The following is a 22918-nucleotide window of genomic DNA, read 5'->3' on the forward strand; positions in this document are numbered from 1 at the left end:
TTGCTGTATAAATGACAATGGTCCCAAAAATGTCCGACATGTCCAACATGTCCGCCATAACGTCGCAGTCACAATTAAAATTGCTGATTACCGCCATTACTAGTAAAAAAAAAAAATATTAATAAAAATGCCATAAAACTATCCCCTATTTTTTTTTTTCCAATATGAGTTTATTCAAGCAAAGGAGAGGTTAAAGCTCCAGAGTAACATCATAAACAGAAAACAACATCCAAAGACACCGCTTCTTATAACATTATAACTGAGAACACATTTGTATTTTCTTTCAATGTATAGATACACATATTTTAACTGATTATGTATACAGTGTTCAATATTGCTGCGGCTATTATAAATATCTGGATAACCCCTTCCCTCTGCCACTTTCCTTGTTCAGGGTCTTAGGTAGACCAGAAAATTAAAACTTAGTCAGAAAAGGATAGAGGTGATGAGAGAAAGAAAGGAAGGGGGTAGGGAAAGAGAAGAGCAGGGGAGGGGGGCGGAAACATGGAGACGGCGAATGCACTTGACTTGGGGCTTATGTGTCCTATTAGACAGCCGGGTGTCCTCAGTCACCCGCCAGGAGGCTCTGACCCTCGTTAGAATATATAAAAATCAGCCAATTCGACCATATTCTGGTGTATATCTCATTTTGATGTCTAGCCGTGAGGATGAGATCCTCCATTTTCCTGATGTCTTCTACTTTTCTGAGCCATATGCTCATGGTTGGGGGTTTGTCAGACTTCCACAGTAGTGGGATACAGGACTTTGCTGCATCTAGTAGATGACGGATCAAAGATTTTTTGTATGCTTTGCTCGACCTATCAGTTGCATGTAATAAGAAGACCCTGGGCTCAGCCGGGATAGGGCGTTGTGTAAATTTTTGTATCGTCTGCTGTATAGTCCTCCAGAACTGCTTCAACATGGGACAGCTCCAGAAGATGTGGAGAATCGTACCCTGGTCTCCTCGGCATCTCCAGCACAACCCCGAGGAGGATGGAAAGAACTTTTGTAGTTTTATGGGTGTATTGTACCATCTATGAAGTATTTTGAAATTAGTTTCTTGCATCTTCATGCAAATCGAGGATTTGAATGTAAAGTATAAAATGTTTTGTTTTTGTCATGATGTAAATTTACACTTTAAACCCCTTTCCCATGCCCCCAACATGTGTATTTGGTGATTTTCTGGTAGTGTGATCAGCAACTGGTAGGTGGCCGACAATACGTGAGGTAGGACTCCTTCCTCCAAGCAATAAGTTCCTAGGTTGTCAATGCCCGGATGGGACCCTCGAGGTGAGGCAGCGAGTTAAGATAATGCTTAAGTTGGAGAGCCCTCCAAAAGTCCAGAATAACCCTTCTGGGTTCATTAGTTCAGCTGTTGAGGGCCACCGACCATTTGTGACAAAATGTGAGGCCTGAAAGTAGCCCCGACTGCATAGAGATCTAAAGACTGGGTCTGTGTATCCTGGAGTGAAATCTGGAGTTCCCAGAATCTGGCGTAGGGGGGAATTGGGAGAAGTCAGTTGTGAACGTGTGAAGAGGGATGAGCAAGTTCTCGAAGTTACACCAATTAAGGGATGGTTCTTTATCATACATGGTAGAGAGTGATGACACCAAGGCACCCTATTTAATGGAACGGTACTTTGTGTCTGTTCCAGTTGAGTCCATAATTTAGTGGGTTGATGTCTTATCCAATCTATAAGTCTGGTCAAGTGGGTTGCTTGTTGATATTTGCAGAGGTCTGGTACCGCCAGGCCTCCATATAGTTTGGGGAGTGTGAGCAGTCATCTATTAAGTCTGGGCCGTTTGTTTGCCCATATAAAGTTAGAGAAAAGGGCATTTGTCTGGTCAAAATAGTGAGAAGGTATTTGAATCAGTAACGCCTGTAGAAGGTATAGGAACTTTGGAAGGATGCACATCTTAAGGATGTTGCATCTACCAAACCATGAATGTAACCCTGTGTTCCATTTGATAAGTAAGGCTCGTATGGTGGACAATAGTGGAGGTAAGTTCAAGGCATATATCTGTGACATCTTGGGAGGTATATACGTGCCCAAGTACTTAAGAGCTGTATTAGTCCATTTAAAATTGAAATTATCTCTGAGGGAGGTGAGAAGGTGTGGAGACAGTCCTACGCTCATGGCTTCCGATTTGTTAAAGTTGATCTTCAGGTTGGAAATACTACCATATATTTGGAATTCTTTTAGTAGGTTGGGGAGAGATACCACTGGTTTGGTGAGAGTGAACAGCATGTCATCCGTGTATGCAGCGATTTTCTGCTGTGTCTCTCCCATAGTCACTCCAGTTATATCCGGGTGTGCACGTACGGTTCGCAGGAAGGGTTCCAGTGACAGGGCGAAGAGAAGTGGGGACAATGGACACCCCTGGCGAGTTCCATTTCTAATCGTGAAGGGGTCTGATAGGACCCCATTCACACGAACCCGAGCTGTGGGATCCGTGTAGACCGAATCAATCCACTTAAGCATCCTATCCCCAATCCCGATATATCTCAGAACAGAGGTCATGAAATTCCAATCAACCCTGTCAAAGGCTTTCTCTGCGTCCATACTTAGGAAGACACATGGGATTCTATTCTGATTCACCACGTGCAATATGTTGAGCACTTTGGTTGTATTGTCCCTGGCTTCTCTTGTGGGGACAAATCCAACCTGGTCTAGGTGGATCAGGGATGGGAGGTATGTTTGTATCCTAATAGACAATATTTTCGTGAATATTTTGAGATCCAAGTTAAGTAGTGATATTGGTCTATAGCTCCCACAGGCCGTCACATCTTTCCCCTCCTTGGGGATCACGGTAATATGTGCCGTTAAGGTGTCTCTAGGGATATGAGATCCAGAGTCCAGTGAGATGAAGAATTTGTGCATGTATTCTCCCAAGGATGGTAGCAGGATTTTGTAATATTGTGCCGTAAAGCCATCCGGTCCTGGTGCTTTCCCTAATTTCATGGAAGCCACTGCCTTCTGTATTTCTTCCAAATCTATGGGTTCGTCTAGCAACTCACTGAACTCTGTCGACAATTTTGGCATGTCAGATTTAAGTAGATAATCTTCTATGTGTGTTTGTAATGTGTGTGTCTTTGGTATGTTGTAAAGGGAGTAATAAAACTCCTTAAACTCTGCTGTGGTTGTGTAACCTTCCGTCCAGAGGGCGACGTAATACGGGGGATATAGTTAGCAAGAATCTGCTTGCCAAATCTTTGAAGGAACAATTTGCCACATTTGTTTCCCGATTCGTATGTTACCCGACGACAAATTTGTAACGCGGCTTTCGCTCGAAATATCCCCTATTTTTTAAACGCTATAACTTTTGCGCAAACAAATCAATAAACGCCTTGTTTTTTTTTTACCAAAAATATGTAGAAGAATACGTATCGGCCTAAACTGAGGAAAAAAAATGTTTTTTTATATATTTTTTGGGGGATATTTATTATAGCAAAATGTAAAAAAGAATGTGTTTTTTTTTTGTCACTCTTATTTTGTTTATAGCGCAAAATATAAAAATCACAGAGGTGATCAAATACCACCAAAAGAAAGCTCTATTTGTGGGAAAAAAGGACATCAATTTTGTTTCAGAGCCACGTCGCACAACCGCGTAATTGTCAGTTAAAGCAACGCAGTGCTGAATCGCAAAAAGTGCTCTGGTCAGGAAGGGGGTAAATCCTTCCGGGGCTGAAGTGGTTAAAGTGAAAAAAAAAAGTGAAATATTCCTTTAAATATCGTACCTGGGGGGTGTCTATAGTATGCCTGTAAAGTGACGCGTGTTTCCCGTGTTTAGAACAGTCCCTGCACCAAATGTCATTTTTAAAGGAATAAAAGTCATTTAAAACTGCTTGCGGCTTTAATGTAATGTCGGGTCCTGGCAATATGGATGAAAATCAGTGAGACAAACGGCATGGGTACCCCCCAGTCCATTACCAGGCCCTTTGGGTCTTGTATGGATATTAAGGAGAACCCCGCACCCAAATTAAAATAAGGAAAGGCGTGGGGCCCCCAGGCCCTATATACTCTGAACAGCAGTATACAGGCGGTGCAAACAAGACAGGGACTGTAGGTTTGTTGTTAAGTAGAATCTGTTTGTAATTTTGAACGGGTACATTTTTAACGTGTTTAGCTCCAGCCAAAAAATCTATTTTAAGCTTTTTGGAAAACATAGGGAAGGGTTATCACCCCTGTGACATTTGTTTTGCTGTCTGTGCTCCTCTTCAGAAGATTTCACCTCACTTTCTGTCCCAATGACAAATGTTTTTACAAAATTTGGGGTTTTTAGTGAAACAAGGATTGGTGATAAAGCATCAGTGGAAAGGAGAAAAGTTTTTCCCATATTAACTCTTACAGGAGAGTACATCGGTACATCAAGCCACACCAGAAAGGCAGAAGGAGATTAGGGAAGTAAACGAGAGCTGGTGTAGTAAGGAGGGGTTTGGGTTCCTGGAGGACTGGGCCGACTTCTCAGTCGGTAACCAGTACTATAGAAGGGTCGGACTGCACCTAAATGAGGAGGGTGCAGATCTGCTGGGAATGAAGATGGCCAAAAAGTTAGAGGGGTTTTTAAACTAGGCAATGAGGGGGAAGGGTCCAGAGGTAGAGATAGCCAGCGCAGAAGATATTCCAGAGGGTAGTATTGGGGGCATTAGTGGTAGGTTAACCAAAGCACAAAAACCCAAGGTAAGTATAGTAACAAGTTCTAGTTGCAATCTCGAAACACCCAATACGAGGATAATATGCGACCGGTCTAAACTATGTGACATGTTCACCAATGCCAGGAGCCTGGCGGACAAGATGGGTGAACTAGAGATACTGTTGTACAAGGAGGATTTGGATTTTGTGGGAATTTCAGAGACCTGGTTCAACAGCTCTCATGATTGGCTGGCAAACATTCAAGGTTATTCTCTTTACCACAAGGATAGAGAGGGTAAAAAAGGGGGAGGGGTATGCTTTTATATCAAGAATAATGTACAAGTGAATGTGAGAGATGACATCACTGAGGGAGCTAGGGAGGAGGTGGAATCCTTATGGGTAGAGCTCCAAAGGGATGAAGCTAAGGGGAAAATAATACTGGGAGTATGCTATAGGCCCCCTAAAGTGAGGGAGGAAGTGGAGACGGATCTCCTATCACAAATTGGATTAGCAGCAAGGATGGGAAGTGTTATCATAATGGGGGATTTTAATTATCCAGACATAGACTGGGCGGAGGGAACCGCGCATTCATCTAAGGCTCGCCAGTTCCTTAATGTCTGGCAGGACAATTTTATGGGTCAGATGGTAGATGCACCAACTAGAAATAAAACATTACTGGATCTACTGATTACCAACAATACAGACCTGATCACGGATGTGGAAATACGGGGCAATTTAGGTAACAGCGATCACAGGTCAATTAGTTTCAGTATAAATCACACAAATAGGAAACCTAAAGGGAATACAAAGACACTGAATTTCAAAAGAGCCAACTTCCCTAAACTACAAACCTTGCTAAAAGGCATAAATTGGGATAAAATATTAGGAACAAAGAATAAGGAGGAGAGATGGGTTTGCTTTAAGAGCATATTAAATAAGGGCATTAGCCAATGTATCCTGGATGGCTTAACTCCAATGTAAAAATGCATATAAAAGCAAAGGAGAAGGCCTTCAAAAAATACAAGGTTGAGGGATCATCCTCAGCATTCAGACTTTATAAAGAATGCAACAAGAAATGTAAGGGTGCAATTAGGACAGCTAAGATTGAACATGAAAGACACATAGAGGAGGCGAGTAAAAAAAATCCCAAGAAATTTTTTAAAGTGGGTTTCCACCCAAAAAAAAAAAACTACATGAAAAATCCTAAAAAAAAAAAAATACAAAAAAAATGTGGATATTTTTTTTTTAACTAACCTCCAAATGCCTGTTGCTAGGGGGTCCCTCGTAGTCTGCCTCTTCCAGTGCCTGGGCTGGTGACATCACTTCCCCTTGGCATAGGAAGGGCTCAGCTCTGCTCCCTCACTCCTGTCAATCATCTGGGACATATTACAGGTCCCAGGTGACTGAGCGGCCAATCACAGCGCGTGGCGCAGTCCGCGCATGCACAGTGGGTGCCAGGCTGTGAAGCCACAGCCCGGCGCCCACAGTTGCAATGCGGTGCCGCTGAACAGAGGGGGAGACGAGTGGGGCTTCGATCCCCCGCATCGCTGGACCCTGGGACAGGTAAGTGTCCAATTAAAAGTCAGCAGCTGCAGTATTTGTAGCTGCTGACTTTTAATTTTTTTTTTTTTTTTTGACTGGACCTCCTCTTTAAGTATGTAAACAGTAAAAAAGGGAGGACAGACCATATTAGCCCCATAAAGAATGAGGAAGGACATCTGGTTACAAAGGATGGGGAGATGGCAAAGGTATTGAATTTATTCTTCTCCTCAGTCTTCACGAGTGAATCGGGGGGCTTCAGTAACCAAAACTGCAGTGTTTATCTTCAGGACACAACACAGGAAGCACCTCCATGGTTAACAGAGGACAGAATTAAAATTAGACTTGAGAAACTTAACATTAATAAATCACCGGGACCAGATGGCTTGCATCCGAGGGTACTTAGGGAACTCAGTCAGGTGATTGCCAGACCATTGTTCCTAATTTTTACAGACAGTCTATGACTGGAATGGTACCAGCTGATTGGAGAAAAGCCAATGTAGCACCAATATTTAAAAAGGGCCCAAAAAACATCCCTGGGAATTACAGACCAGTTAGCCTAACATCAATAGTATGTAAACTCTTGGAGGGGATGATAAGGGACTGTATACAAGATTTTAGTAATGAGAACGGTATCATTAGCAGTAATCAGCATGGATTCATGAAGAATCGTTCTTGCCAAACCAATCTATTAACCTTCTATGAGGAGGTGAGTTGCCATCTAGATAAAGGAAGGCCCGTAGACGTGGTGTATCTGGATTTTGCAAAAGCATTTGACACAGTTCCCCATAAACGCTTACTGTACAAAATAAGGTCCGTTGGCATGGACCATAGGGTGAGTACATGGATTGAAAACTGGTCACAAGGGTGAGTTCAGAGGGTGGTGATAAATGGGGAGTACTCGGAATGGTCAGGGGTGGGTAGTGGGGTCTACCAGGGTTCTGTGCTGGGACCAATCCTATTTAATTTGTTCATAAACGACCTGGAGGATGGGATAAACAGTTCAATCTCTGTATTTGCAGACGATACTAAGCTAAGCAGGGCAATAACTTCTCCGCAGGATGTGGAAATTTTGCAAAAAGATCTGAACAAATTAATGGGGTGGGCGACTACATGGCAAATGAGGTTCAATGTAGAAAAATGTAAAATAATGCATTTGGGTGGCAAAAATATGAATGCAATCTATAGACTGGGGGGAGAACCTCTGGGGAATCTAGGATGGAAAAGGACCTGGGGGTCCTAGTAGATGATAGGTTCAGCAATGGCATGCAATGCCAAGCTGCTGCTAATAGAGCAAACAGAATATTGGCATGCATTAAAAGGGGGATCAACTCCAGAGATAAAACGATAATTCTCCCGCTCTACAAGACTCTGGTCCGGCCGCACCTGGAGTATGCTGTCCAGTTCTGGGCACCGGTCCTCAGAAAGGATGTACTGGAAATGGAGCGAGTACAAAGAAGGGCAACAAAGCTAATAAAGGGTCTGGAGGATCTTAGTTATGAGGAAAGGTTGCGAGTTCTGAACTTATTCTCTCTGGAGAAGAGACGCTTGAGAGGGGATATGATTTCAATATACAAATACCGTACTGGTGACCCTACAATAGAAATAAAACTTTTTCGCAGAAGAGAGTTTAACAAGACTCGTGGCCACTCATTAAAATTAGAAGAAAAGAGGTTTAACCTTAAACTACGTAGAGGGTTCTTTACTGTAAGAGCGTCAAGGATGTGGAATTCCCTTCCACAGGCGGTGGTCTCAGCGGGGAGCATTGATAGCTTCAAGAAACTATTAGATAATCACCTGAATGACCGCAACATACAGGGATATATAATGTAATACTGACACATAATCACACACATAGGTTGGACTTGATGGACTTGTGTCTTTTTTCAACCTCACCTACTATGTAACTATGTAAGGAGAGAATTTCCCTTCCTAGGGGTAGATTTCATATCACTTCCTGTTGTCTCCTTCTGTTTGCAAATAGGAGTTGTTTGTAAGTTGGATGTTTGAAAGTAGGGGCCTGCAAAAATTGGGCCTTTGGTGATGGTAGTGGTGCTGGTGCCACAACACTGTAAGTCCTCACAGTTACTCTTGGTGGGCGCTGGAACGGGCCCTGCTGTGAAATATTAGATCAAGAATTGTAATTACACGTCCCTGTTAAACAAGGGCTGAAAAATTGGGCCTTAGCCACTGGTGCTGGTGCCACAACACTGCAACCCCTCACAGATACTCTAGTTGGAGTGTCAGGAACGAGCACTGCTGCAAAATATTGAATCAAAATCTGTAATTACATGCCCTTGTTAAACAGGGGCTGAAAAATTGGGCCTTAGCCACTGGTAGCGGCGCCCAGAAACAAAAATATTCCTATAAGCTATCAGCATGATCATTGAGGAGGAAGAGGATAGTCACTAGGCACAACAGGATAGTCACTCAGCATCAGCATTGGCAGTCTTGAAGGGATCTGACGTTTCAAAAAAATTTATTCGGTTACATCAGCATCAGGTGCTTGGTATCAGGTGGTGATCCAAGACTGATTCATTTTTTTAAAGGTCAGTCGATCGACCGAGTCGGTGGACAGACGCACCCTGTGATCAGTTACAAAGCCTCCAGCAGCACTGAATGTGCGTTCCGAAAGAACACTGGATGCAGGACAGGCCAGTAGCTCAATTGCATACTGTGCAAGTTCTGGCCAGTGATCAATCCTGAAGACCCAGTAACCAGGGGATTTTCGGTGGGAAAGGTGTCCAAGTCATATCTTACCCCTAGGTATTCCTGCACCATGTAAAACAGATATTGGCGATGGTTGCTGGAACCAATCATACCTTGGGGCTGCGGACTAAAAAATTGTCTGAACGCATCGGTCAAACGTCCACCTTCTCCTTCTTTGACTGACCGAAGCCTTAGCAACACGTTGTCCAGGAACAGGAGTTTGTAACCTCCCAGTCTCTGGGAACGCGTTGCACAGACCTTTCTGCAAGGCCTCCCAAAGATCTTCCATCCTCTACTCCCTCTGCGATGGCAAGATAAGGTCTGCAACCTTACCCTTGTAACGTGGATCAAGAAGGGTTGCCAGCCAGTAACGATCCCTCTCCTTGATACCACGAATACAAGGATCCTTCCGCAGGCTTTGCAGGATCAGGGAGGTCATGCAGCGTAGGTTTGCTGAGGCATTCGGTCCGGAGTCCTCTGGGTCACTAAGGATGACATGATCCGCAGCCACCTCCTCCCAGCCACGTACAAGTCCATGGGTTTCTTGGGACTGTAAATGATCCCTTAAAGACTGCTGCTGATGCTGAGTGACGGGCTCCACCTCCATGCTGACACAATCCTTCTCCTCCTCCTCTTCCTGTGTGATCGGCGGGCACGCAGGAACACTGTCTGGATAAAGGGGGCCTTGAGAACTAAGGAAGTCCTCCTCTTCCTGCCTCTGTTCTGCCTCAAGTGCCCTGTCCATTATTCCACGCAGCGTGTGCTCCAACAGGTGGACAAGGGGGACAGTGTCACTGATGCATGCACTGTCACTGCTCACCATCCTTGTGGCCTCCTCAAATGGTGACAGGACAGTGCATGCATCCCTGATCATGGCCCACTTGCATGGGAAAAAAAACAAGCTCCCCTGACCCTGTCCTGGTGCCATAGTCGCACAGGTACTCATTGATGGCCCTCTGCTGCATGTGCAGCCGCTGTAGCATGGCCAACGTTGAGTTCCACCTGGTGGGCATGTCACAGATTAGGCGGTTCCTGGGGAGGTTAAATTTCTTTTGGAGGTCTTCCAGCCGAGCACTGGCATTATATGAATGGCGTAAATGCACACAGACTTTCCTGGCCGGCCTCAGGACATCCTGTAAGCCCGGTTACCTGCTGAAGAACCACTGCACCACCAAGTAAAGGACGTGAGCCAAACAGGGCACATGGGTCAGTTGTCCCTGTCGTAGGGCGGAGAGGAGGTTGGTGCCATTGTCGCAAACCACCATTCCTGGCTAAAGTTGGCGTGGCGTCAATCACCTCTGAACCTGCCCCTGCAGAGCTGACAGAATCTCTGCCCCAGTGTGGCTTCTGTCCCCAAAGCACACCAGCTCAAGCACCGCATGGCATCTTTTGGCCTGCGTAGTTGCGTAGCCCCTTGAACGCCTATGGAGCACCGCTGGTTCCGAGGACAATGCACAGGAAGAGGCCATGGAGGAAGAAGAGGAGTAGAGGGTGGAGGAGAGAGGTGTGTCAGAATCACCAGTAGTGGCATTTTGGAGGCGTGGTGACGGAACAACTTCCAACACTACTGCACCTTGTCCTGCATCCTTCCCAACTGCCAGCAGAGTCACCCAATGCACCATGAAACTTAGGTAACATCCTTGTCCATGTCTGCTGGGCCATGAGTCAGCGGTAATATGCACCTTAACGCTGACCGCCCTGTCCAGCGAGGCCAAGACATTGCCTTCCACATGCTGGTATAGAGCCAGAATCGCCTTCCATGAGAAAAAGTGGCGTTTGGGAACCTGCCACTGAGGAACTGCACATTCCACAAACTCACGGAAGGGGGCAGAGTCTACCAACTGAAAAGGTAACAGTTGAAGTGCTAGCAATCTTTCCAAGCTAGCATTCAACCACTGGGCATGTGGATGGCTGGGAGCAAACTTCTTTCTGCGGTGCAGCAGCTGGGGCAGGGAAATTTGCCTGGTACAATCTGACCTCGGTGTACCGATAGCAGATTGCCCGCAAGTACTTGGCTGTGACACACCTAATTCTATACCTTCATTCCTCTCAGTGCAGGTCTCAGAGAGGACTGAAGCTATAGTGGGGTTGAAGATCCCAGCTGATGAGGAGCAAGGAGAGGTCCTCTTTGTTCTTTGGTGTGGGTCTTTTAGGTACGCTTGCAATGAACTGCATGGCAGGTCAACATATGTCTGGTCAAGCATGTGGTGCCCAAGTGGGAGATGTTTTGGCCACGCGAGATGCGCTTGAGACATATGTTGCAAATAGCAGCGGTGCCATCTGATGCACTCGTCTCAAAAAAGGCCCACACCAAAGAACTTTTGGAATAACGCGCAGAGACAACAGCGCCCTGCACATGCGGAGCTCTGCGGTGTGATGCAGTCAGTGTGCTGCCCTTAAGCTGGCCCCTGGAGGGCATCCTGCCTCGTTGGTGATGTGCCTCCTCCTCCTCCTCTCTCCTCTCTCCTATCAGGCACCCACGTGGAGGCAGTGACCTCATCATCCCCTCCCTCCTCATCACTGGAGCAAAGTTCATTCAGGCCCAGGAGCTTGTGTTTCCCTTTGATTCAGACTGGGCCATGAGCTGGTGTTTCCCTTGATTTCAGACTGGACAAGGAACTTGTGTTTTTCTTGGTTCAGAATGAGCAAGGAGCTGGTGTTTCCCTTGGTTGAGGCTGGATCAGGAGCTTGTGTTTCCCTTTGCTCATACTGAGACAGAGGCTGACTTTACCCTTGGCTCAGGCTGAGCCAGGAGCTAATATTACCCTTGGTTCAGACAGGACTGGGAGCTGGTGTTTCCCATGGTCCATACTGGGATGGAGACTGATATTTCCCTTGGTTCAGACTGGGCCAGAAGCTGGTGTTTCCCTTGGTTCAGACTGGACCAGGAGCTGGTATTTATCTTGGTTCAGACTGGGACAGATACTGATGATACCCTTGGCTCAGGCTGAGCCAGGAGTTGCTGTTTCATTTGAATCAGACTGGTCCAGAAGCTGGTGTTTCCCTTGGATCAGACTGGGTCAGGAGCTGGGGTTTCCCTTGATTCGGACTGTGCCAAGAGCTGGGTTTTCCCTTGGATCAGACTGGGTCAGGAGCTGGGGTTTTCTCTTGATTCAGACTGTGCAAGGAGCTGATGTTGCTCTTGGTTCTGACTGGGTCCAGAGCTGGTGTTTCCATTGGTTCAGACTGGGCTAAAAAATTATGTTTCCCTTGGTTTAGACTGGGCCAGGATTTGGTATTTTTCTTGGTTCATACTGGGATATAAGTTTATATTATCCTTGGTTCATACTGGGATGGGAGATGGTGTTTCCTTTGGTTCAGACTGGGCCAGGAGCTTATGTCTGCCATGGTTTTCCCCTCCAGGGAAAAGTGAATAGTGAAGCTCCTGCCATCTCTCCCGGTGCTTCTCCCCCACCGCTGTCTTCCCCTATGTCATCTCTCCCGCCGCCGTCTTCTTCCACGCTGCCGGTTACATTTTAGGGTGCTCCTTCCACACAAGAAGGAAATGTTATCTGGAAGGACTAGGAATCAATTGGACCAATGGGGTTTAAATGTTCTGCAACTATATTGAGAAACCATAAAATGTTATTGGCCTGTGATTGGCTCTCCTATTTTTAGTGAAGTAAGACAGACTTCCCTTGTCGGTGTCAATAATGGGATTTAAGAAACCATGTGAAATGTTTCTCCCAAATCCAAAAAGGTGACCCCCTTGGGGAGGTACCCATCCTAGTATTCCTAATATGAGTTTGTAGTCCCCGATACTACAGGAAACATGTGGGCAATCATTTACACCTTTTACAGCAGGACAGTAAATATCAGAAGACAATTCAAACATAAAACCAACAGCAGGAAGTCTTCTAACTTAATGTGTAATGTAATCTGTCATTAGAATTCCCAGAGTTCCCTCCGCAACATCGTTTTATCACCTGTTATCCTGTCTGTAGATCTGTTATTTTCCCACCTTCTGTAACAGGATGACAACCCTCATCATTCTGCAGTAACATTACACAGCAGTGTTATCACCCTGTACAGGGAAGTCTTAGATAGATTATAAGTAAGACACACAACAAGTAAAGTCCAAATTCAGATAACGCTTCTAAAGCAGTTACAGAAACAGGTTTTTTTTAATGGTTTAAACCACCAAATGAATGAAAACTGAGAGTTGTAAGCACCCCCGGCAGTGTTTATATGGTTTTTCCCAGTCCCTCCAACTGACATTTTTGGCAAATAGCTTGACCTTCTACAGAAAGTATTAGAAGAAAACAGATCTACTGGGAGGATCAACAGAAAATAAAAATGTTACAAGAGGAGACTCGGAAAAACAAAATCTTCCATGCTAATGACAGATTGCACCATTTATGTAATTATTGATCAGACCATAAGTTACACTTTTTTTTCAATCAAAAATGTTTTATTTCATTTTCCAATTTACAACAAAAGAAGAACTCACAACACACAAAGCATTCCCACAAAACAACCCAACCAAACAAAACAAAAACTTGTTACACTTTAGTGCCAACATCATAACATTTCCAGGGATAAGAAATGTTCTTTGAAAACTTTACACCAAAAAGAGATCTGTCCATTCAGAGTCATGACCCATTTCACTGCCAGGTCCGCACATCGTACAGACCTGACAGCAGGGGGGCTAACACACAATCCTGTTGCTGCAGCCACTGGGATTGTGTGTGAAACTGAAAGGTCAGGTGAAAACTGCCACCCGATTGGTCACACACCCCCCCAGAACTGGCGCTTCCCTGCCATATTTTCTGGGCTCCACTTACCCATCTGCAGACCCAGGACCAACGTTATTATCTACATCTGACTCCTGTACCTCCAATTGCTGTATGGACTGTCTTTTTATTAAATAAAGGTGATTATATTGGAGTGCGGCTGTCCAGATCCCTTCCTTTGCATTCCCATGACCAACATGGTGAGTGCGGGGGCTGGGGGGGGAGAACAACGGACACACGTCCACTCTCCTCCCCTTCTTGCTGTGACCCAGAAAGCAAGGTCTATGACGTCACTTCCAGGTCAGCCTCTCGGTGTGTGTTTTACAGTGTGATCTGCATCACAAAACATTCAGTGGAGCCCAGAGGAGACATTGGGGGTCTTTTAGACCCTGCAAGTCTCATTAAAGAGAACCTGGCACCTAAAAAATATCACATACAGGACTTTTTGTCCCCTATGTGATGAAAGAAAAATTTAAAGAATTTTTTTTTTTTTTGCAAAAAATTAAGTTACACTCAAGCACATAAAATTCATCCCCCCCAAAAAAACTTGGGGCCCCCCTCCTCCACATATATAAACATAAAAATATAAACAAATGCCTCAGGGGTGCCTACGAGTAAAAACGTTGATTGCGATACACGTTACATATAACCGCGCACGCCGGAGTGAGAGCAATAATTCTAGAACCAGACCTCCTCTGTAACACTAAACTAATACCTATATTTGTTTTTTTAAGTGTTGCCTATATAAAATATAGGTTACTGAAGTTTGTCGCAATTTCACGGCGCACATAATTTAAGGTTTCGCAAATTGGGTATCTATTTACTCGGCATACCCTCGTTTTTTATATTTTACTAAAAATGTGGGTAATTTATTGCATTTTGTTGCCCTAAAATTCACTTTAGTGTATTATTTATTGAAATTCTGTGTTTCCTAGACCATTGAGGTAATATCGTGTGACATAAAACATTGAAACTACCAATATTTTTTTATTTAGGGTATCAGCTTTCAGAAAATATATAATGTTTGGGGTATTTACCTCATTTTAAGGCTAACATTTTTTATTAAACATGTGTGCAAAAAATGTAAAAAGGGCTCTGGCAGCGAAAAGGTTAAACCCCAGCTGGAGGAATTTCAGTCCCCAGAAGTGGTAGGAATATGACCACACACTCAGCCCCAATCTCTTGTAGGTGTGCTGTGTGAATAGTCTATGGAGAGGAGTAATAGCTAAACAGAGAAAGAAGATAACAAGAACATCCATTCTACACCTGATGAGATCCCTGAGACTTTCAGCAGAACCAGATGGAATACAAGTAGCCAGCTGAACTTAAGTGGTATTGTTAAATGCATCCCATAAACAGCAGCAACTCAGTGTGGGAAGGCCTGCGGCAGCATAAGGAATTGCTTTCTCACCAAACCGAGACTTCTCTCTGGCTGGTGTCTCAGTCAAAGACCTGCCTGCAAAGATGTCATCCGTGAGAGGAGATAAAATATGGAAAGGAGGCATTTATCATGGGAGGGGAGGTTTGGAGAAGGTGTGCTTAGCTGGAGCTCTGACGCCTGACTTATGGTGTATTAACAGTCAGAAGAACCTGGAATAGACTCTCTTAATGAGGCTTCGGAGGCTTTGCAAGATGCCACTTGACCCCATCCTAGTCTCTGGTACTGCGGCAGTGTTGATCATGTATTAGCTCAGGATCCGGCAATGAAGAAAACACTTGGTAACACTGCCCAGTTAATGAATGATGAAAATGCATTACATTTTCCATCAAAGCTCCATAAAAAAGAAAAATATATGAATCGTGAGGAAAAAAAGTCAGTGCATCCGATCATTACATTCCAGTTTGCTCCCAGATTTAGTTTTTCTAAAGTAGCATTTTATCTTTTCACTTCTTCCCTAGCTTATGGGATAACATTGGGGCTATGAAACTTATGGGACACCTGCAACTCCTTTAATATCCCCCTTCTTCCAGAGTTTCCACTCTACAAACTTCTCTGCTGAAGCTTGTGAATCCTCTGGTGACAGATTAGCCCGGTATTAACTGTAAAATCTTTGTCACATTCAGAGCATTAAAATGGCTTATTTCCAGTGTGAACTCTCTGGTGTTTGATAACATATGACTTCTGTGTAAAAGCTTTGCCACATTCAGAACACTGATACGGCTTCTCTCCAGTGTGAACTCTCTGGTGTATGGTAAGCTCTCCTTTCGTTGTAAAAGCTTTGCCACATTCAGAACACTGATATGACTTCTCTCCAGTGTGAACTCTCTGATGTCTGATAAGATTTGATTGCTGTGTAAAAGCTTTGTCACATTCAGAACACTGATACGGCTTCTCTCCAGTGTGAACTCTCTGGTGTTTGATAACATCTGACTTCTGTGTAAAAGCTTTGCCACATTCAGAACACTGATACGGCTTCTCTCCAGTGTGAACTCTCTGGTGTATGGTAAGCTCTCCCTTCGATGTAAAAGCTTTGCCACATTCAGAACACTGATATGACTTCTCTCCAGTGTGAACTCTCTGATGTCTGATAAGATTTGATTGCTCTGTAAAAGCTTTGTCACATTCAGAACACTGATACGGCTTCTCTCCAGTGTGAATTCTCTGGTGTTTGATAACATCTGACTTCTGTGTAAAAGCTTTGCCACATTCAGAACACTGATACGGCTTCTCTCCAGTGTGAAACCTCTGGTGTGTGACAAATTTTGAATTTTTTGTAAAAGTTTTGTCACATTCAGAACACTGATACGGCTTCTCTCCAGTGTGAACTCTCTGGTGTATGGTAAGCTCTGCCTTGGTTGTAAAAGCTTTGCCACATTTAGAACACTGATATGACTTCTCTCCAGTGTGAACCCTCTGGTGTTTGATAACATCTGACTTCTGTGTAAAAGCTTTGCCACATTCAGAACACTGATACGGCTTCTCTCCAGTGTGAAACCTCTGGTGTGTGACAAGTTTTGATGTTTTTGTAAAAGTTTTATCACATTCAGAACACTGAAATGGTTTCTCTTCATTGTGAACCTTCTGGTCTGTGATACGTTTTGCCTCCATTGTAAAACCTTTGTCACGTTCCAAACAAGAAATATCTTATGAAATGATTCCTCTTATGTATACATGGGTTGGACTTTACTATAAAGCCATTGTCACTTCCAGAACACTGAAATGACTTCTCTCCTGTTGTCCTCTGAGGCTGGATCAATGTTGAATAGGATCCAATACATTTATGATATTTAGAACATGGATATGTCTTGAGTCCTTTGTGAATCCTCCAGTGATCTGCAATAAAAACTTTCAGTCACTTATAACACTCATATGGATCGATTCCCATGTGACTTTGTTTTATTGATGAAGACCAGCAAGACCATAAACTTGGTTCCTCAGTCCACCTGTACAGAGAAAAATAAAAGTCAGAATTCTTTAAAAAAGGGTTCAATAAAGTTACTTCATTTTTAACATTTATTATTAACTTCTTCCCGCTCAGCCTATTGTAATATGACGGCCAAAAAGGAGCCATATTGTTCTGGGAGAACAGATCTTGCGCGGCCCTGCAGGACCAATCTCTGGCGCAGTCTGTCACCCGCTATATCCAGTGGATGACTGATCAGTGTAGCGGCCCACTGCCGGTACCATGTGATCGCTGTGACCAATCACAGTAGATAACATGACAATTGTGAACAATGAATGGCTTTTATTCATGACAGTTATTGTGTGGTTGGTCACAGTGATCACATGGTACAGACAGGGCCAATCACAACAATATACACTGAATGAATCTATTTCATTCAGTAAAAATGCTTACTTATAGCAATGAAATTCACTGCTATAAACAATCATAGTGTGTAAAAATAAAGAAATCATGATTGCCTCCCCAGAGTAATACAGTGTTAGTATAGTACACAGTTACACAGTTATTAAGGTTGAATAAAGACACCAGTCCATCCAGTTTAACCTGAGTAAGTATGGGTGCGTGTCTACAATTGTCCCTATCCCTGTACATTGTGTCTCATTAAGATGCTCATCTATTATATTATTATTTAAGGTATCCATATACCGCCGTCAATTTACACAGTGCTCCACACATCGCACACTCACATCGGTCCCTACCCTCAAGGAGCCCACAATCCAAGGTCCCCAACTCACATTCACGTGAGAGTGCTACCCACTACACCACTGTGCCACCTATAACTCTAGTAGTGGTAACACTATATTGCTTTGGTCACAGTATGTATGTAAAAAAAAAGTTAAAAAAAATTATTAAAAATACTTTTTGGCTTTTTTTGTTTACATATTGTCACCAGTCGGTGTCCCTGCTCACCTCCACACCAGTTATATGAGGACGCTGTACTGTACTGGGGACAGGATGTAAACAATAAAAAAATCCAAAATATTGTAAAAAAAAAATACAACTTAATACCCACCATGCTTCTTACTAAATACCTTGGAATGTCTACTTTCCAAAAAGGGATCATTTGGGTAATATTTTTACGGTCCTGGTATTTTCGGGCCTCAAGAAATTAGATTGCCCTTCAGTACATCAGGATTGATCGATCTTCAGATATTTATCCCATAGTTTATGGGAGGTGAAGGTGTTAAAGATAGGGATTTTCAGGGATTACCTAAAGACAGAGTAGAAGACAGTCAGACAGATTGAGGTAGTAAGTTCCAGAGGATGGGAGAGGCTCTGAAGAAGTCCTGGAGGTGACCATAGGAGGAGGTGACGTGGGAGCTAGAGAGTAGGAGGTCTTATGAGGAGTGAAGAGAACGGTTTGGTTGGTATTTTGGGACAAGGTTGGTGATGTAGCTGGGGGAAGAGTTGTGGAGGGCTTTGTAAGATGTTGTTAGTATTTTGAACTTGTAATAGGTAAGGGATTGTCAAACAAAAGAGTTCCCCTGGCATGATTGCACCTCTAACAGGTAAAAATTTAACTGGGGAAAATGTTGTGCTTAAGTGAGGACTGTATACCATCTGGTCAAATGTTTATATCCGGACTCCTGGACAGTGCTGGAAAAGGGGGATTTGTGAGCACAGAATAGGATATGATCTCTTTCTGTCTGGGTGAACGTGTGACCCAAATCTCTTCCCTCAGAAGGATTGTAGTTATGAAATCTTCATTTTGATTGGTAAGGAAATGATGATATGGAAATTGTGTGACCTGTGGGCTGACTTCATCTTTATTCAGACATCATACAAGAATGCATTGTCACCTGACCTGGCTGTAACGCTAATTAATAATTGTCCCCACTTGCCAAACACAATATGTATATATACACAATGCGGTTTTGAAGTGGTTTGCAGGGTTTATGACTGAAGCCAGCAATTCTGTTTCTCTCAAAAAGTGATCTGAGCAGCTGATTAGCCACTGGATCGCCTTTAGAAGCAGCCAAAGAGGTCGTCCCTCCTCCCGCTGCTCGCTGGTGTTTCTCGGGCTTACCTTACTTACCGGTTTTCAGGCCATAGTAAAACCTTATTGAAGTCTCCTCTCCTAGGGGATGCATTTAGGGAAAAGATCCCCTTCACTTTCAGGCCATCTGTTTTTTTTTCCCACATGGATTTTCCTAAAATGTTGTGCTAAGAGATTCTCTTTTTTTTTCTCATCTTTTCTAGGAGGTCCATTGATGTCCCTCAGATGTTCACAGATACAGATTTTTAGTGATGCCTTTCGGCCTTCACAGTCAGTTTTCTACTGAGCATGCGGGAGCCGCTCTGCGCCTTGTGAATGGTCCTGTAGTCTTCTGGGACCTGTAATGTGTCCCAGAAGACTGCAGGAGAAGAGAGGGGGGATGAACTTCCAGCTCAGACTGCGGTGATCTGAGTCGAAAGTGAGTGGGTACCCGTCAAAACCAGGTACCAGCTCCCCCTTCTCTCGAAAAAAGTGCCAAATGTGTCAGTGGAGGGGGAGGATGCATACAAGTGTATTTTCCCCTTTTGGGTGGAGGTCCACTTTAAGCATGGTTGGGATAACCAAATTTTCAATGCATTTGTCTCTCAGAAATTGGGTTTCAGCAGCCAATCCATCAAAGTGACCGAGCAGTTGGGTGAAAAATCGGACCTTTAGATAACAGATTTGGGCCATCTGGTGGAGGTCACAGAGCACTGTCTGACAGATAAATGAGGTCAGTGTACCCCACTCTGCAAGGTGAGTCCTAATCTATGACAATGACTGGAATGCTTTCTATCCATTAAAGCCGAGCTCCAGCTTTTCATACACTTTACATAGTTGGGGCCAAGCTGGTCCAATCACACTATGTCCCTCACCAACATGTGAAGCCGCTGGATGTGCGGTATAAGTTGTATATGGCTGAGGCTACATACAGTATACAGCACTGTGTTCCGGGTTCAAGCCGAGACTTCCTGTCTCATACCCGGAACACAGTAGAGTCTATCTGATTGGTGCTCAGCCTTTCAGAGAAACGCACCACACTCCACTCTACAAAAAAATTCTAGAGCTTCTTTGGGACGATTGTTGTGCATAGGGCAGTACATTCCAATGAATGGTCTACACAGTGTATGATGAATGAAAACACTGAAAAACATCAAAAAAACTCCTCATGCAGGAATGCGAGTTCCCGCTACGCAGAGATGTGAATGCGGTTTGACAGCTGAGAGACTCCATTCCCTCCTATGTACTTCTATAAAGCTGGCCATACACTATGCAATCTGATTGTACAATGTGCTTTAGATGTACCATCAGATTGTATAGTGTATGGTGATCATTACAGAACCCAGGACACGCTTCTCCTGATTTCAATATTACAGCTCTATCCACATTGGCTGTGATCTGATCGCTCAGCTCCTGCACACTCTGCCAAATGAGCAATATATAGCTGTGTATTTGGTGAGAACGGTGATCAGTGCTTGCATAGGAAAAATGTTCACCTGATGAGGTGGGTGGAAGGGGGGAGGGTAGGTGATGCAGAGTGTGTCACATCCCAAGGTGTGTCCAGGAAGTAATGGAGAAGTGATTGTACAGCAAGCTGGACGCTGAGGTAAGGGGGGTGTAAGATAAATAAAAAGAAGTACATTAATTGTATATTGGTACATAGGGGGGATTTAGGTAGGGAGGGGAACTTATCCTTTAAGTCAGCAATGTGAGGGGGTGCAGTATTTGGGGTGCACAGTGTTTAAAGAATTGTGAGGGGGGAGGGGTGAAAGGACGCAGTGAGGTGCTGGGAAAATAAAGACCACTCTTGGACAGATTGTCATCAACAACTGCCTGGTGAGGTCTAATGACCACAAAGCTACAAGATAAAATGTAAAGTGTCCCAGAAGGGGGCGCTCTGTCGGGGGGGGACAGAGAAGAGTGATCTGGAGATCTGACCTCGGGACCATGGAGGGAACAGTAATGGGAGGTGTACTGTAGATCTGCTTCATTGCCGGGTTCACTTCCATTACCACCAACAAGTGATCTTCCATATACCAGCAAAGACAAGTGTGACCCCCCAAATCTCATCCAGTCACCTTACATGAGAACATGTCCCCCCATCCCCCATCCTGTGTCAGGGTGCAGAAGGAGGATCTAGTCTTCCGGTCTGTAGTAAGTATGGTGGAGAGGAGGGGGAGGGGTATTGGGAATGCCATGTATATCAGCTGTGCTGGATCATTATTGGCCCCAGACCTGCAATCCGGACAGTTCAGTGTACAGACAGAGGGGGATTTACTGAGGGGAAATAGGCTGTTCAAAGAAATTTCCCCCCATAGATTAGTGAATGTGGTGAAATGTCACTTTGTAATGAATATCCAATCACGTGCACAGAAATAAAAACATGGAATGTTACTTAGACATGATTGGATGATGGAAGTCAGCAGAGCTCCGCCTCCTTCACTGACCCCTTGTCTACCAATGTACATTCTTTATCCTTCTGGTATTCAAGAGGTTAATAGAGAAATGAGCTTTGTATTATTCTCAGCCAGTGACTGGCCGTCATGTAGAAGTGATCGGGGCAGCTGGAGAACCGGCCAATCACAATACAGAGAATGTGCTGTCCCTCCCCCCTGCTGGTGCCCCCTGATGTTCTCTGCCGTGTTTCCTCTGGGAGGTCCAAGATTGTGGAACATTGATAAACCACTATAGATTGTTATGTAGGAGGAGCTTGGAGAACATCCCATCCCCCAATATCCTCTGCCATGAATGACCCCAGAAATTACCAGAATTATGTCACCTCCGGGGTCACCGCTGTCATTCCCGACTACTGTAGCTGGTCTATGTCATGTACAACACAATATATAGAGTAGAGAGGTCAGCACTATTGTAATGTACAACACAATATATAGAGTAGAGAGGTCAGCACTATTGTAATGTACAACACAATATATAGAGTAGAGAGGTCAGCACTATTGTAATGTACAACACAATATATAGAGTAGAGAGGTCAGCACTATTGTAATGTACAACACAATATATAGAGTAGAGAGGTCAGCACTATTGTAATGTACAACACAATATATAGAGTAGAGAGGTCAGCACTATTGTAATGTACAACACAATATATAGAGTAGAGAGGTCAGCACTATTGTAATGTACAACACAATATATAGAGTAGAGAGGTCAGCACTATTGTAATGTACAACACAATATATAGAGTAGAGAGATCAGCACTATTGTAATGTACAACACAATATATATATAGAGTAGAGAGGTCAGCACTATTGTAATGTACAACACAATATATAGAGTAGAGGGGTCAGCACTATTGTAATGTACAACACAATATATATATATATATATATATATATATATATATATATATATATATATATAGAGTAGAGGGGTCAGCACTATTGTAATGTACAACACAATATATAGAGTAGAGAGGTCAGCACTATTGTAATGTACAACACAATATATAGAGTAGAGGGGTCAGCACTATTGTAATGTACAACACAATATATATATATATATATATATATATATATATATATATAGAGTAGAGGGGTCAGCACTATTGTAATGTACAACACAATATATAGAGTAGAGAGGTCAGCACTATTGTAATGTACAACACAATATATAGAGTAGAGAGGTCAGCACTATTGTAATGTACAACACAATATATAGAGTAGAGAGGTCAGCACTATTGTAATGTACAACACAAAATATAGAGTAGAGAGGTCAGTACTATTGTAATGTACAACACAATATATAGAGTAGAGAGGTCGGCACTATTGTAATGTACAACACAATATATAGAGTAGAGAGGTCAGCACTATTGTAATGTACAACACAATATATAGAGTAGAGAGGTCAGCACTATTGTAATGTACAACACAATATATAGAGTAGAGGGGTCAGCACTATTGTAATGTA

General features: G+C 43.6%; 1 protein-coding gene and 1 pseudogene across 1 annotated transcript in view; one reads left to right on the plus strand and one right to left on the minus strand.

The window, feature by feature from the left end:
* The window catches only part of LOC141126579 (uncharacterized), a 927381-nt gene extending 910717 nt beyond the window's left edge, over window positions 1–16664 (minus strand). Inside the window, exon 1 of the mRNA XM_073612498.1 lies at window positions 15711–16664. Coding sequence (XP_073468599.1) covers window positions 15711–16664 — 954 coding nt within the window. The remainder of the gene's footprint in view (window positions 1–15710) is intronic.
* LOC141126578 (uncharacterized) overlaps window positions 1–22918 on the plus strand; it is a 1610887-nt pseudogene that overhangs the window by 590190 nt on the left and 997779 nt on the right.

Source organism: Aquarana catesbeiana, linkage group LG02 (genome assembly GCF_042186555.1).
Source record: "Aquarana catesbeiana isolate 2022-GZ linkage group LG02, ASM4218655v1, whole genome shotgun sequence".
NCBI classification, from domain to species: Eukaryota; Metazoa; Chordata; class Amphibia; order Anura; family Ranidae; genus Aquarana; species Aquarana catesbeiana.